The sequence below is a fragment of the Conger conger genome, chromosome 8 (assembly GCF_963514075.1).
Source record: "Conger conger chromosome 8, fConCon1.1, whole genome shotgun sequence".
NCBI classification, from domain to species: Eukaryota; Metazoa; Chordata; class Actinopteri; order Anguilliformes; family Congridae; genus Conger; species Conger conger.
In genome coordinates this window covers 4,618,233-4,636,244 of record NC_083767.1, presented here as the reverse complement: position 1 = coordinate 4,636,244, position 18,012 = coordinate 4,618,233, and the positions used below count along the sequence as shown (strand labels likewise).

General features: G+C 44.7%; 1 protein-coding gene across 1 annotated transcript in view; it reads left to right on the top strand.

The window, feature by feature from the left end:
- LOC133135097 (phospholipid-transporting ATPase ABCA1-like) overlaps nt 1-18,012 on the top strand; it is a 149,641-nt gene that overhangs the window by 72,558 nt on the left and 59,071 nt on the right. Inside the window, exons 29-31 of the mRNA XM_061251868.1 lie at nt 1,017-1,144; nt 6,026-6,124; nt 6,495-6,684. Of these exons, the coding sequence (XP_061107852.1) occupies nt 1,017-1,144; nt 6,026-6,124; nt 6,495-6,684 (417 nt within the window). The remainder of the gene's footprint in view (nt 1-1,016; nt 1,145-6,025; nt 6,125-6,494; nt 6,685-18,012) is intronic.

Here is an 18,012-nt window from a genome sequence, read left to right as displayed (position 1 = left end):
ATTTTTTGGGGGGGCAGGGGGGGTTCAGGTGGCAGTTACACGATTCATCATTCCGTTGTAAACTGACGGTTTTGAACGAGTGTCTCCTTCTCGCCGAAGGTGGCCTCGTTTTCCCTCCGAAATGCGCACGGTCGCTTCCCTGCCACAACATTGCCGTTTGATCCCACAGAAACAACGCGAACACCGAGTCCAAGACACGTCCGCTCTCTTCCCGATGACGCTATTCATGTAGCTACAGAGAGTAGCACTGACGGAGAGTCAGTGTACGGTATGCCCGTGTATTCTGTATGCTTATAGTGATTGATGGCAGTCACCGTAAGTCACAAACATTTTTGACAATGCTCCTATTATACAGTACTCGTGACTTGTTCGAACCAGAAGCTGTAAACTTTGACACCGCTGAATTTACTTTACACCGTGCCATATTTTTTTCTTTGCAGAACTACCCAGGAATGTTTATGGGGTTGTATGGGGAAGGTTTACAGTTCACAATGACAAGTTAGGCTAGTTACTGCAATACTTTCTCTGGAGTTTGAATGCATACACTACAAAAAAACAAAAAAATCTCACAAGCACTTGGGCCTATATCTATCTAGTCTTATGTCTTATACGTACATAAAAATCATATTTCTAGTATTTTTATCTATTATTTTTATTGATAGTATTTCTATCCCTTTTTTTCAATCACGAAATAAGGTAAGAAATTTGGTAAGAAAAGTTAGGCTCATTTCAAGATTTCCCAATCGGGTGAGAAGATTTGATGTGTGAAGGAAACAGGAACTTAAAACAAGCAAATATTAAGTCACATTACAAAACTAAAACATGTGTTAAGATTTGCAGTGTAGGCCTTTGCTTAAGCCTCTAGTGTCCAAATGAGTAAGTTTATTTTCAGCATATTTTTTTTTGTGTTCAGTTATTTTTTATTCATTATAGATTATACAGGGATACAGGGGCATAGAAATACTGAAAATAAGATAGTATTTTCAGCATATTAAGAGCTTGTTTTTGTCCTGCAGGTGGTGTTGCCCGCGGTTTTTGTGTGTTTGTCCCTCATCTTCTCCATGATACTGCCGCCGTTTAAGGAGTACCCCAGCTTGGAGCTGCAACCTTGGATGTACGGAGCCCCACAAAACACCTTCTTTAGGTAAGCAGCCATGGCAACCAAACGTCACTCCCCCCCCCAAAAAAAATAATAATATCGTACAATAGCCAGAAGAACACCTTTTCACATACTGTATGTGTTGTGTTGAGACATGAAACAGCAGCCTTTATGTACATATGTGACCCAGTTAAGTTCACTGTATTGTCATTCCACAGAATGTAGGACTGAAATAACGTTTCTCAAGGACCACGGTGCAACATAAAAGACTTATACTACTACTGCTGTTGTATTGCATTGTATTGTATTGGTATACTCAGAGTATTCTAGCTGCTTACCATCGTTATGGTAACGCTAGGACTCATACTGATAGCAGATTGTTGTGGTGCTTTCTTTCATTTTATGGTCACAGTAATGGATACCATCAGCTTTCGCACACTGTTGTGTTCTTTAGTGACGGATGCCAGTGCTTTAACACAGGATGATGAGTGTCCTCTGTCCAGCCTCAACTCTCCACGCTGGCCTCCGAGAAATAAGAGGACAATCCATAGTCATTAAGACACTAATTATAAAACTGCCATGTCAAACTGTGTCGGGCTGGACTGCGTTTCACTAATGTATTTATTTTCCTCGTTCGCACCGTAGCAGAGTTTCACAGTGATTAGTTTCACAGTGGTTCACAGTGATTAGTCTGTGACAACACTGTAAATGTTAAATAGGCTGAGTTATACAGGAGACTACGCATTCATGTGACACTGCAGGACATGAGAATCTGACTGCTCATACCGTACACTCAGTGAGCACTTTATTAGGTCAACCTGTACACCAGCTTGTTAATGCAAATATTTAATCAGCCAAGCATGTGGCAGCAAGTTGTTACTCTTTAAAATGTATATTGTACATGGATTATTGGAATGGAGTGTTTTTGGAGGACATTTTTGTAGTGAGGGTTATTGAATTATCCAGTTAAAACAGTGACAGTTATCTGATACTTCTATATTTAACAATTACTTGACATACTGTATGTATACTGCACCTCATGCTCAATGATATGCAGTGATAAGGCTTCCCACACCTGGTGTGTGCTGATAATGAGAATGCAGCAGTCTGTTTATTGATCTATTGTATAGAGAAACCACTTATCATGAACTGCCTCCCAAGCCTTCAGTGTGAATATCGTATGTATTGCGTGCTTGTTCAACAACTCGCTAAACGCTTGCCCCAGATCCAGAAGGGAAAATACCAGGCCAGCGAAATAAAAGGGAGATCAAACAGGTGCTCGACAACCAGGACAAATAGACAATAACAGACTACTTAGCGGCAGGTGGAGCACTCTGAGCTCAGAGTAATGCACTCTGTTTAATGGACAGGGAATTGACGTTTCAACGTCAAACAACGTCTTCCTCGGAGTAAAAAACAGTCTCCTATTTCAGGCTAGTCCCATTATCTGGGTAAGGAGTCAGGTGTGCGTCAGATCTCAGGTAAAACAACCTGCCATTTACTGCCGCATGCATTGCCTGTATGTATTTATTCCAAGACTTGAATTAAAATAATGGAGGGATTTAAAACGTAATAAATTGATTGGAAAAAAAAATGTCTGTGATAAAACTAGAATCCTCGCGATGCATTGACAAAGAGTGAACGAGACTTTAATGTTAAACTTTTGTTTTCAGGGGTAATTTTGGTTCAGCCGTTCAGCAGTGCGTTGCGTAATATTCCCCGTACACTCGTTAATGTGGCGGCAGCCATTAGCACCTCATCAACAGCTCCCTGATCAATGACAAACAAAACAGGAACATATTAAAGACTCGCGTGAATGTGCTAATCAAAGTGGGGACAGAGCATAAATCCAGTTAGATTGGATGCCCCTAGGTCTCTCTCTGTGGACCTGACAAATCCCTCAAGCATAATCACCGTCCAAGTGTCTGTGATATTGAGCACAGTAGGGACACTTAGAATTAAATATTCATCCATGGCTTCTCTCCCAGTCATCTACGTCCCTGTTCAGCTCAAGTTGTGCCACTGCTTTGCTCAAATGCGGCACGTATCGACCGATCTGAGCTTTGAAAAATAACTGTAGTAGGATACAGTTGTTATTTGTAATGTGGTGTTTGGCTCTTCCCATTTAATAGGGCTTCAGTCTCGCGATCACACTCATGCCGTTTCGGCTACACCGACATTACATGCTTTTTAGCTGATGCTTTTATCCAAAACAACTTACAGTTAATTAGACTGAGCAGGGGGAAATCCCCCCTGGAGCAATGTGGGGCTAAGGGCCCAACAGCTGCACTGATCTTATCGTGCCTCCACTGGGGATTGAACCACAAACCTTGCGGTTCTCAGTCATGTACCTTAACCACTACTCTACCGGCTGTCCGTCAGCCTGTGCTTATCCAGTCAGTCCTAACCCGCTTATCCTGAACAGGGTCACGGGGGGGGCTGGAGCCTATCCCAGCATACATTGGGTAAAAGGCAGGAATACACCCTGGACAGGTCACCAGTCCATCGCAGCGCACACACACTATTCACTCACACACCGATCAGCCTAACATGCATGGGAGGAAATTGGAGTACCCGGAGAAAACCCACGCAGACACGGGGAGAACATGCAAACTCCACACAGAGAGGCCCCGGCTGACCAGGATTCGAACCCAGGACCTCCTTGCTGTGAGGCGGCAGTGCTACCCACTGCACCATCCGTGCCGCCTTCATCCAGTCAGTCTCCCAGCTTAAATCAAAAGAAGAAGCATTATCTTAAAGTCGCATTCCTGAAAATCACAGTTCAATGTAAGTTTCCCGTACAGTATGTTGGTTAAACAATTGCAGGGATTATGTGGGGCTGCTACACCGTAAGATGTTCAAGTCAAGTCTTACGAAGTACCTAGAGATGTGGTCTCTGTAGGGACCCTGTAGGGTGGAGGTAACATTGGACATGTGGGTGGTCATCTAGGTGTTGCTTAGCGATGGAGTGTCTCGGTGTATTACAGCCCCTCATCACTGCCTAGTAACACTGATCGGTTGATCACACACCTGGAATTCTGCCTGTTGAGCTGCACTTGATGTGTCTATCACTGATTTATGACTATAGGGGCCTACCTGTGAGCAGCAGTGTGGTGAGAAGGCATGGCTGCCCCTCGTAGATCAATACGAGAGCTTGGGGCAATAAGCACTATAAGTGCATATATGATTTTTTTATGTATAGGGAAATGTATTATTAATGAATTCCAAACTTGTTGAGCAAAGGGGGGAAGGCATACAAACAGGATTATATTTCCGAGAAGAAAGCACTGTCAGGTTAATCTGGTTTCCATATCTATTGTGCGGGGAATTTGGTCTTTGTTATTAATATTTATGGGTGCACTTTACATGCATTGTGTGTTTGAAAGTTTCGGACACTGTTTGGGCGAGAAGTTTCCAGACATCCCCCAGGAAGCAGCCGCGGTGTCTTCACTTTGTAAACGTCCTTCCTGGACCGAGAGCTGAAGGCGGTGACAGGCCAGGTCAATGTCCCAAAGGAAGATAAACTGCTCTCAGCTCCAGGACAGATAGCTGTATCGAGCATCGCCCGTGCTCACAGTCAGCTGCCTAAAGTTGGCCAACGCTCGCTCCCGCTAATCTCCTGGGAAATTACTGTGTGACCTTTATGAAAGAGGCTCTGAATTGACGCCATAAATGAGAAATTATTCCCAGCGCCCGGCACTGGCTGGAGTCAGGATCGATCCCCTCATCTTATTAAACAGAGTGCCCTCGCTGTATTGAATTAATTTACAGACCGTTGTTTTGAGAAGGAAAGCTGAGATTTTTTGGGCGGTAATGACCTGGAGAGAACACGGATTGGGTGATAAATTAATCACTAGTAATTGGTGCGATGGAAAAAGCAGACCGGGGCCAGCAAACTCAATTTATTTCTGTGAACCCATCCATACGGGACACCTCAGCAGATAGATTCTGACCTACATACTGTACTGTATGAAAGCCAGACATCGCACGGAGTACTTCACTGGGACCCATTGTACTGTTATTGTTCCGACTGAGTTGTCCGGAAAAAGGTGCTTTATAAATGCAGACCATGTACCATGTATCCAATTATATTGTGTGTGTACATACAGTGCAGTCCGTTAGTATTTGGACCATGGAAGGTTTTTCATGTTGTTTTGGCTCTGTAATGCAGCACATTGGATTTGAAATGAAACTGTGAATATGATTTTAAAGTGCAGACTGTCAGCTTTAATTTGTGGGTATTTGAATTAATAACCATTCAGGAATTGAATCCCTTTTTATACATAGTCCCCCCCCCCCCATTTCAGGGTGCCATAATATATGCGGCACAAATGGCTCACCAAAATAGACTGTTTGGAACATCACTAAGAAGAAAGGGAGCAATGGTATCATAATGATGGATGGAGCTTTTACCTAGGTAGTATGTATTGCAACAAAAAGTAAATGCAACCAAATTGTTAACATTCAGTTTGTGTCTAAGAATTAGTCATGTCCATGTACCAACAAATGATGCACATCAGAGTGACCTTTTTTTCAGTTCAGTTCATTTGTGAACTATCGGCTATAAAACATTATGTGTCAGGCAGAAGCGTAGCAATTTGATATATTTACCATTATAGTAGTTAATTATCCACATTTATCTGAACACAAAACTTTAATTTAAACTCACAGCATATAAATGATGTTTCTCCAGAGTACACGGCTTCCCTCTTTAATCTACTTCCTGCGGTCTGGCGTATTTACCTTTCCTTCCGGTAGAAGATGCTAAATCTTCCAACTTTTGGCCAGTCCGGTATGATGCTCAGATGTTTTCTGGTCAGAGATAGCCTGTAATTAAAAGATTAGGCTGGTGAATTGGATTAAGCGCCTGATTAGGCTTTCTGAGTTAATGGCGTTTGTTTCTAATGAGGCCGTGTCTCTTCACAGCAACGATGCCCCTGATGTTGTGGAGGTGTCTCGCGTGACGGACTCGCTCGTGAACGACCCTGGGTTTGGGACACGCTGCATGGAGAATTATACCATACCGTAAGTGTGATCTTCTGCCATAAATTTCTATTTATGCCATATTAAACCAATTCAGCCCTGAGAAAGTCATTCAAAACTGAATTACTCATTTTGCCATATGCAATTAATATGAATGTGCACTTAATCAGCCTTATTTTATTAAATACAATTTTAAATATTATTTTCTGTTGTCAATTTGATTTCTTTTTATTCCTTTTTCTCCTTTTAAATTGTCCCTGTCAGATCAGCACCAGTTTCAAAAGCGTCAGTTTTCTCAACACACTCATGAACATAATGGGGTTGATTGCTTGAAAATATCGCAGGAACCGCAAATGTTGGATCAATTTAAAATATGTATTTTTTCAATGTTTCTTCTCTTTTCTTTTTTCAGGAACCTTCCATGTTCTGCAAACGGGTCGGACTGGTTCACTCCCCCGGTCCATCCTTCCATCTCTGACATCTTCATCAATGGGAACTGGAGCATGGCCAATCCCTCTCCTTCCTGCCAATGCAGCACCCCCCGCCGGGCCTTCATGCTCCCAGAGTGCCCCCCCGGGGCCGGAGGCCTGCCCCCCCCTCAGGTCAGTTAGTGCCACAAGGGCACGCCCTTGGTCCGGTTTCGATTGATCCTCAACTTTAAAACACACCTTGGAGGGTTCAGTAAAAACATTACATTACTCTACATTTTGTTATGTGGCAGATGCTCCTACCCAGAGGGACTTACAGAGATTACATGTTTTACATACAATCAATTTATACAGCTGTGTATTTTTTTTACCGAATCAATTCAGGTTAACTACCTTGCTGAAGGGTAAAATGGCTGCACTTCGGCTGGGGAATTGGACCAACAACCTATGAGTTTCAAGCCCTCTTCCCTAACCACTCAATTACAGCGCTGTCCCTATTCACTAAACTAAATGACAGAAATCTGTTTTGCAAAAATTAATTGTGTGACTTGTGAATCGGCTCCAGGCGCTTGTGGTGGGTATGTGAGCAGTGTGCAGAAAACCCTGTGTTACACTCTGATACGGGCAACTGCCACCCTGCCATCTGAACCGCAGCCACTGTAGCCGTACAGACCCACTTATAGTGTTTCTATTACGGTGCTCAAGAGGCATAGAATATTGTATTATACAGCTAATATTCACTGCTGAACAAAGTAATGTCTAATAAAGCATCCATGCATGAACATTCAAATGAACCAGGCTAAGTCTTAAACCAACTGCAGAATAAAGACAGCACAAGTAACACTATCAAGGTAAAAAAACAGTGGTTACTTTGCAAGTTCATCCAACTAGCTTCCTAGGGCTACTCAGTCCCTGTAACCTACAGTAAGTATTCCCCTTTACCATCCCCTCTACCATCCCCTTTACTATCCCCTCTACTGATCCTCCCTTTACTATCCCCTTTACCGATCTCCCCTTTACTATCCCCTTTACCGATCTCCCCTTTACCAGCCCCTCTACCGATCTCTCCTTTACCAGCCCCTCTACCGATCTCCCCTTTACCAGCCCCTCTACCGATCTCCCCTCTACCATCCCCTCTACCGATCTCCCCTTTACCAGCCCCTCTACCGATCTCTCCTTTACCAGCCCCTCTACCGATCTCCCCTTTACCAGCCCCTCTACCGATCTCCCCTCTACCAGCCCCTCTACCAGCCCCTCTACCGATCTCCCCTCTACCAGCCCCTCTACTGATCTCCCCTCTACCAGCCCCTCTACCAACCCCTCTACCATCCCCTCTACCATCCCCTCTACCGATCTCCCCTCTACCAGCCCCTCTACTGATCTCCCCTCTACCAGCCCCTCTACCAACCCCTCTACCATCCCCTCTACCATCCCCTCTACCGATCTCCCCTTTACCAGCCCCTCTACCGATCTCCCCTCTACCAGCCCCTCTACTGATCTCCCCTCTACCAGCCCCTCTACCGATCTCCCCTCTACCAGCCCCTCTACCAACCCCTCTACCATCCCCTCTACCATCCCCTCTACCGATCTCCCCTCTACCAGCCCCTCTACCGATCTCCCCTCTACCAGCCCCTCTACCAACCCCTCTACCAACCCCTCTACTGATCTCCCCTCTACCAGCCCCTCTACCAACCCCTCTACCATCCCCTCTACCATCCCCTCTACCGATCTCCCCTCTACCAGCCCCTCTACCGATCTCCCCTCTACCAGCCCCTCTACCAACCCCTCTACCATCCCCTCTACCATCCCCTCTACCGATCTCCCCTCTACCAGCCCCTCTACTGATCTCCCCTCTACCAGCCCCTCTACCAACCCCTCTACCATCCCCTCTACCAGCCCCTCTACTGATCTCCCCTCTACCAGCCCCTCTACCGATCTCCCATCTACTATCCCCTCTACCGATCTCCCCTCTACCAGCCCCTCTACCGATCTCCCCTTTACCAGCCCCTCTACCGATCTCCCCTTTACCAGCCCCTCTACCGATCTCCCCTTTACCAGCCCCTCTACCGATCTCCCCTCTACCAGCCCCTCTACTGATCTCCCCTCTACCAGCCCCTCTACCAACCCCTCTACCATCCCCTCTACCAGCCCCTCTACCGATCTCCCCTCTACCAGCCCCTCTACTGATCTCCCCTCTACCAGCCCCTCTACCAACCCCTCTACCATCCCCTCTACCAGCCCCTCTACTGATCTCCCCTCTACCAGCCCCTCTACCGATCTCCCATCTACTATCCCCTCTACCGATCTCCCGTCTACTATCCCCTCTACCGATCTCCCCTTTACTATCCCCTCTACCGATCTCCCCTCTACCAGCCCCTCTACCGATCTCCCGTCTGCTATCCCCTCTACCGATCTTCCCTTTACTATCCCCTCTACCGATCTCCCCTCTACCGATCTCCCCTTTACCAGCCCCTCTACCGATCTCCCCTCTACCAGCCCCTCTACCGATCTCCCCTCTACCGATCTCCCCTCTACCAGCCCCTCTACTGATCTCCCCTTTACCAGCCCCTCTACTGATCTCCCCTCTACCGATCTCCCCTTTACCAGCCCCTCTACCGATCTCCCCTCTACCAGCCCCTCTACCGATCTCCCGTCTACTATCCCCTCTATCGATCTCCCCTCTACCGATCTCCCGTCTACTATCCCCTCTACCGATCTCCCCTCTACCAGCCCCTCTACCGATCTCCCCTCTACCAGCCCCTCTACCATCCCCTCTACCGATCCCCCCGACCACCTTCTGAGCCACAGGCAGAATAAATCATGGATAAAAAAACAGGTACTGCATATTTCAGACGTGTTGAGTTCACATGCACACCTTACGCTCCAATTATCCGTTGTTAGCTTCCTTTAAATATGGTGTCTTGCCTGATGAGCTTGCATGGCCCTTGCACACTCCATTAAACCATTGGATATGAATATGAATATTCCCTCCCCAGCAGTTTCTTACTGTGATTCTGTATTTCCACTGGATGCACTGGTGCTGTAATAAAAGAGGCTAAATGTAATAAAACTTGACCCATGAAAGACTGGGTTACATCTCTCTGGCATGGCACCCATTTTGTCAGTTTGAGGTCTAATGGATGTGTGGTTTGGCCTTTTTGCGTTCTCACATGATCTGATAAAGATATATTCAATACTCTGCAGTTCCAGAGCGAAGGTAATATTTTATTCATCAGCAAGCGATGGCACATGATACCCAATCGATGCGGGTCTGTATCTCGTGCTCTCTCGATCCTGTCTGTTAGGAGTGAGAGTAAGACCAGCCGTCTGCTATGCGATAGTCTCAGTAATGGACTGCAAAGCCATCTTGAGCTGTAAAGGAGGTATTAATGACAGATAACTGGAGATCTCAACCCGGTCTCCAGTTCTCCTCTCTCCCTTAGCTCCCGCCTTGTTTTGACAGAACCTCCACCTACCGTTCTGGAGGATCAAATCTCCAGCCAACAAGCAAGCCAAACAATAGCTTTAGCACAGCAACCTGCACATCTCTCTGTATATATTAATTCTGTCTCCATTGCAGTTGGCAGATGCTGTTTCATATTTGTGTGTTTTTCTGAAGAGGGAATATGGTCTTGAATATTTCAGCACTGTGGTTACATCAGAGAGAACTCAGGATACTATCCCTGGCATTTGTTTGTGATGTATTCTATGGATTTTGAGGTGTTAAATGCCAACTTCCGCCTTCTGATATTGTATGTGAGAATGTTGACAGTTGTGGTACAGACATTTGATGATAAAGAAAGTTGCAGTTAGTTACTGTGTATATTTATGGTTGATACAGTGGTAGGCTATGCTTTAATTGTGTACTTTGTCGTATTAATATCAGTTCCACCTCTAAAATGATGATATATTGATTGCTTGAAAAGACAGAAAATAGTGATTTCAGTTTTTGTCTTCTCTTGGTTGTTATGATGTTACTTTGTCTGCTTAGAAAAGAGGAATATATATAAACAACTAATTGGTTTTGTGTTGTGCATATGAAATAATATGATCTGTTTTCGTGATTATGATGAATGATTATTTGGAATTTTAGCTTGGAATGTGACCTGTATTGTTTACTTTTTAATTGGTATAATTGTGAACACTGAAATATTATTTTGTTTCATGGCAATCAATCGTTAAAAGATTTTGTAGCTTTGGTATTTGTTTTTATTCTTTACAAACCACTTGATCTCAGAGCAAAGGGGCTACTACATCAAAAACATTCTGTTATTATGTTATTTCTTACCGCTCTAAGAAAAATAATCTTTTTCCTGTTCCCCCAAGCAACAGTTCACAGGCAATCAGTCAATCAATCAATCAATCTCAAGAGCAAACTGTTGTAGGAGCATGTTTTCCCCAGGTGACATCTTTGTACAGCAGTTATTTTGGAATTTGGCAGTTAACTGCTTTGAAGCAGCTCAGAAACCCTGCAGCCTCCTGGGAAATGAAGTCCTTACAGGCTCATTTAAACTCAGTAGTCCTCATTAGGAGATCACTCTCATTAGGGTGCTGAAGCACATTTGGGTGGTTTAGCAACTCAGTTCTATTCAAATGAACATGGAGGAGGAACTCATTCTATAAAGCATACACTGGCTGGAATTTTCCAAACATGTCCATTAGGATATCACTGAGCTATTAGCAGCCTCCATTAATGAAGCTGTGTCTCACAGTTAATCATACTGGGGAACTGGTTCTTGGTGACCATGGAAACGGAGTGGCATAATCATTGATTTATTCACTAGAAATATTGGAATACTTTGGTGCAACTGGGGCGAAACCCAAATGAAAACATCCACATGCCTTGGTAAACATTTATCTAAGCGATTTGCCTCACAATGTTCAAAAGCACATTTAATTGACTGGTATCAGATTAGGAGTTGGATCCCTGTGACTGTTATATCGTTCATCATTCGATTGATTTCCTGCTCGAGCGCGTCTGTTTTGAGAAGCTGAAATCTATTTCAGAACATGACGGCTTTAATAACATGTCAGAGCAAGCCGGAGTGTGCCGAGTTTAAGAAATTTAAGAAATTAAAGTAATGAGTCAGAAGTTTTATGAGACGATACAGGGCTGCCCCAGCTTGTGGGCGCTAACAGTAACACAGACTGACAAATCTAAGGCTCTGCGTCTGTGACTTCAGTGAATTCATGTTCCCCCCCCCCCTCAAGTTCGCATCAAACTATCTCTCATGATCACAAAACTTTCTTTCCTAAAGCTTTTGGATATTCATTTGAGATGGTTAATTGGGTGGTGTATATCATCAAACTCAGGAGATGGAGTGAAATTATTCCGAAAAAAAACAGTAAATTTAAAACTCTACATTAGGCTATATTAAGTGATAGCACATAGCCTGTTCTGGTTTCCCATTGGCAATTTTAAGAATAATGCTAAAAAGGGCATTTCTGCTATATGTAAAACGATGTGCGTGCTTTAGCGAGAAAGGTAATTACAGGTTTAGTCTACGTCCAATCAGGCTTCTGCATAGCCACGTACGCGAGCTCTGTGTTCTCATAAGATGGCCGCCTTGTGTTCTCGGAGGCGAAATTACCCATAAGATGGCCGCCTTGGGTCTTGTGAAGCTGCTTCAGGACAGTCCAGTGAACAAAAGCAGGAATCTAATGGTCGAGAGGGATGGGAACTGGTTAACAGACTTTGTGCCATAAATGGATAAGGGTATCTCCATTATAGCTTAGGTTTTACCTGGATATAGCCTGGCTATGTCCTGGATGGCGACAAAACTATCGGGTTTAAATTTTTCGACCCAATAGCTAGGGTTTCACCTGAATGCAGAGACAGTGATTCGCCGACTTTTCACCAGAAAAATGGTCACAGGGAGGGGCTCATCTCTGATGGCAACAGAAGGGTGAAACAGTCATCTGCTGACGGTTTCATTAGTGACCGAGGTGGAGGAGGAGGAATAGCAATCAAATGAAAAATTCCTTTGGACAGAAGTAATGGCAGTTTTCGTTTGTGTTGAGCCTAGCCAGCTTCATAAGGAAAATGTCTCACACTCAAAACTATACTCTCTTTAGAGTGCATGCTGGCTCCTTGGGCTTGTGAAAGCTCCTCTCTGTGCTGCGTCTAGTGACACACATTGACCGTTGTGGTGGAGGGGAATCGAAGCAGGGCGCTTGTCGAGCTGATCCGGCCAAAAAGGAAAGTACCCTTTACAATGCCCTGCTGAGACGCTGTCCTCCTCTTCAATGGTATTGTTAAAATGCCTTATCAGTACAGGGGCCAAAGAATGTGCAGTGTACAAATATGTGATGGGCCCTCTTGCCTGGCCTTCATCCGAACACTATTTTCAATGTCTGTATTGTTTGTGAAAACCTTCCTTTTCTCCATCATTTTTCACTTTACACTCTCTCTCTCTCTCTCTTTTTCCTCTTCTTCCGCGCTGATCACTCGTGTTCTTCTGCTGAACGATGCGGTGCTATTTAAACTCTCCTTGTGTTTTTTCTCAAAGGACTCCAAGCCGGCGACTGTTTTTATTCATAGTATTAGGTCATGGAAAAAGATTACATTTCCAGTCACTTAATAACGCGCAAGAAAAATTGCATGTGAAGTTAAAATAGAAATATCCAGTTATTAGACGGAACGCTAAACTACACCCAAGCCATGTTATGGCTGTGATGTCAGATAGCCCTTATCTGGTAATTAATCAGGCAGTACATATGATTTTACGGTCACTGCAGTTTAAAAGAAACATTGCTGTCATAGCTTCCCCTTTTTATCAACCGTTCCACAACAGCATATCCTGAGAATATATCAAAACGAATTACACAGAAACAGCCTTTTTTTTTTTTTTTGGTGAAAATTGCATATTCAAATAAAGCGTATAAAATTTTGCTTTGCGATTTTTGAAAATGATGCCATGCAGTCGGTCATTTGTCATCATTATGAATATTATGTATAATTCCTTCCGGGATTGCACGGCACGCATTGGAATGAGACATATCGCAGAGCGTTAGTGGGGGAGTACATGCTGTTGAGGTGAGCAGGTGAGGTAGAGGTGTACAGCGAAAATAAGATGGGATTGCTGTGAGCCGGGCACTTTGAGAGAGCCTTGTCTCATAGACACAGCGCCCGGCATCCATTTGTCCGGTGATGAGCAGGTGATGCCTCGCGTGTACAAAATGGTCTTTCCGGCAGGCCTGAAAATTGAAGCGAGGCAAGCCATCTGTGACTGCTTTCAGAGGCCATTTCCTTCAGTGCGGAAAGGGCCAGCATTGAATAAAGCATGACATTGGATGTCATTGCTGGAGCAGATTCTTTTATCCGCTAGCCCTGATTTTCTGCAATGTGCCCTTCAAAACGTGGAGCAAAACGACACACGAAGAAAAGAAAAAAAAAGAGAGAAAAAGGGGTGTAATGAGAACTTGCTTCAGAGATGAGACAAAACATCGTTCCCATGGAAACTGCAAGGATCATTACTCCTATTATCAAATCTTTAATATTGACCGATTCAATTACCTCTTAATATTTAACCTTCATAGCTGAATTGGTTTTTATTATTTATATAAGTGTGAGGATGAGGCATGGCTTTCTGTATTGGGGATGATTGGTGTGTGTCGCAGTGTGGAAGTCACAGCGTGTCCTGGGCAGATGGCCCACCCGCGACAGGGGGTCTGTACTGAGTGCTCTGCGTACCCCCACAACGCCATCACAAGTGCCGTTACAACATAAACAACGCCATCCCCCACCTTTCACACGGATAAGTGCCGTTACAACATAAACATCACCATCCCCCGCCTTTCACATGGATAAGTGCCGTTACGACATAAACATCACCATCCCCCGCCTTTCACATGGATAAGTGCTGTTACAACATAAACATCACCATCCCCCGCCTTTCACACGGATAAGTGCTGTTACAACATAAACATCACCATCCCCTGCCTTTCACACGGATAAGTGCTGTTACAACATAAACATCACCATCCCCCGCCTTTCACACGGATAAGTGCTGTTACAACATAAACAACGCCATCCCCCTGCCTTTCACATGGATAAGTGCTGTTACAACATAAACAACGCCATCCCCCTGCCTTTCACATGGATAAGTGCTGTTACAACATAAACAACGCCATCCCCTGCCTTTCACATGGATAAGTGCTGTTACAACATAAACAACGCCATCCCCTGCCTTTCACATGGATAAGTGCTGTTACAACATAAACATCGCCATCCACCGCCTTTCACACGGATAAGTGCTGTTACAACATAAACATCACCATCCCCCGCCTTTCACATGGATAAGTGCTGTTACAACATAAACAACGCCATCCCCCTGCCTTTCACACGGATAAGTGCTGTTACAACATAAACATCGCCATCCACCGCCTTTCACACGGATAAGTGCTGTTACAACATAAACAACGCCATCCACCGCCTTTCACACGGATAAGTGCTGTTACAACATAAACATCACCATCCCCCGCCTTTCACACGGATAAGTGCCGTTACAACATAAACATCACCATCCCCCGCCTTTCACACGGATAAGTGCCGTTACAACATAAACATCACCATCCCCCGCCTTTCACATGGATAAGTGCCGTTACGACATAAACAACGCCATCCGCCTTCTTTCACACGGATAAGTGCTGTTACAACATAAACAACGCCATCCCCTGCCTTTCACACGGATAAGTGCTGTTACAACATAAACAACGCCATCCCCTGCCTTTCACATGGATAAGTGCTGTTACAACATAAACAACGCCATCCCCTGCCTTTCACATGGATAAGTGCTGTTACAACATAAACCACGCCATCCCCCTGCCTTTCACATGGATAAGTGCCGTTACAACATAAACATCACCATCCCCCTGCCTTTCACACGGATAAGTGCTGTTACAACATAAACAAGCATTAGGCACAGTCTGGGGGCTTGTTTCCAGTGATTAAATGATAATATCTCTTAACTGTTCAGTGTACTACATAAATAATAATGTGCTGCGAAGCCTCGTATGGAACACGACTGCATGGATTGTTTTGTTGAATACACAACCCCCTACATTTGGGACTGTTTTCTATCTGTAAAATAAGATCGGAAAAATCTGCTCCACTTGTGGCATCACCACCTAAACTAGCTACATTTTTTGGAGACTAATGTATACTTTCAGTATTTCTATGTGAAATAGAACAAATATTTTTTTGGCACGTTTAATGCAATAACATTTTATGGTACCAATGTTGAATTTTGCTTGTTTGGCAGAATTATCCCTATACCTACCACTTATCATGTATGTCATAAGAAGGCCATTTTTTGTTTTGAGTTTGATTTGAGGTAAAATAACTTGGCATGAAAAGCTCCCAGATGAAAATGTCAGTTGAGGGGGCGGGGGTGGGGCGGGGGTGGGGGGGGGGGGGGTAAGGCATTGACACCCATTATTGTTTCTCACAGTCTGGCTTTTTCCTCAGCCAGGAAGCAGAGCGCAGCAGCCTCGGAGTGTGGGAAGGTGTTATCTGTGCCTCATTTTCGGAGAAACTGGCGCGCTGTTCGGCTGCTTATCCTCACGTGTCAGAGTGTTGGTAACAGGACAGTGGCAGGAGGTGCATTATGGGAAAGGTGTTGTGTTGCACTGGGGGTCTCTGAGTAGTTACTGCTCGCCAGGTTTTGTTTTGTTTTGTTTTCGCTTTGTTTTCGCTTTTTCTTACTTTTACCTCCAAGTTTACCTCTGTACACTGTAGGTTTTTTGGTAACAGCACACTTATTAACAGCGAACGAGTGAGTGAAATTATAAAATAATAATTTTGATTACATGGATTGATTATTATGTAATAATCAATAACCAGGAGTTGGGGGCACAAGATCCAACCAACTACAATTCTGTCATACTGCAGGTTGGTTGGATCTACTCAACAAAAAGTTTTTTCCCACAGTTCAAATATGCGTTTAACTTCCTCCTGTGAGTGTTACCGTATCTCTGCAGAAAGCAGAAGCTCCCACACGGAGAATGAAAAGACTGTCCTGACATACAGGGGACAGGGGGGATGGAGTTGGACGAGTTCCATCTGTGCGCTGACCCTGTCGTAACACAAATATGAGCGATTATGCTGTCAGTGTGCATGAAGGCAGACCAGGCCCCTGCAAGCAGCAGATACTAACACGAAACGACACACTTCTGCTCCTGGACCGTTGAGCTGGCCTTTACTGGCTTCTACCCCTCCATAGGCTGAAGTGTGAAATGGCCTGTCCAACGCTAGCATGTCTGCGGTGATGAGAATTATACAGACGAAAATTACGGGTTTGACTAGGGTGAAATTTTCCCCCTGTGTTTTATCCGAGGTAAGAAGAATGCTCATTGCTGATTACCACACAGTCAGGCCTGGGGTTGCGATACGGCACCGTGACGACCTTTCGCACTCGAAACAGAAAGTTTGTCCGAGTGTCCAGATGCAGCGACTGTCACTTTGACGAGCCTGACGGCGAGTCTGAAGGCCAAGTCTGTCGACTCCACTTACACGGCTGGTGTCCGGCTCCCCTCACCCCCCTCCATCTGCATGTTGACGCGCAGCTATATTTGAAGTCTTGTTTTACCCGCTTTCCTTCCGCACCTGGGCCCCCAAATGAGCTGATTAATCGATGATTGACACGGAACAGAAATGGGATTTAAGGCCGTGTCCGGTGTCGGGAGAGGGTGGTCATCCTGCCGTTGTTTGGGAGGGAGGGAGGGAGGGAGGGGAGGAGGGAAGGGGCTCTTTCCTATCTCCTGTTTTTCACCTCTCCTGTCTTGTTTGCCTGACCCGGAAGTCGATCAAGGTTCGCCATCCTCGAGGAAGTCACAATCTGTTAAATGTTCCTTCTGAGAGCTCGATGCCGAAGCTAGGAGGCACACGATGTTTTTTTGAGCGAGAACATGAGCGCATCATTTGCTTGATGTTTACATGATCAATCTGTGTGTCCATCTGCCACGGAACTACCGCGTCTGTAACTGACGTGGCTTCAAACTGACGTACGAAGGAGCCATAATTCACGTTTGCCCGTCTTCCCCTTATTTTCTCGCTTACTTTGCCTCCCCCGATGGGCTGAGCTAGGAGCCAGGAAAGGAGCAAGGAAAGGAGTGAGCAGGTGAAAAATAAGTGATTGAAACGAGCCAATGAACTGGTAAAAGTAAGGATGCGTGAACAGATTGATAGCTCCTCATTAAACTGATGGGGGGCATTGAGTAATTACACCCTTTCATTGTGAGAACGCTCTAGATGTGTCTCGTGTATGTTTTAGCAAGCGCATTAATTAAATATGCTGCATTTAATCAACATTTGTCCTTAAATTTGACTGACAAATTAAAAGTAAGATTTGTTTCTCTTCAAAAGTTCAACAACCGCTAAAAAGAACTTCTGAAACAGATTTTGCTAAGGGAAACTATTTAATTCAGGAAATGATGATTGAATGCAGGATATAGTGTAGTTCATTAAAACATGGCAATTTGTATCGAATAGATTTTCCTGAA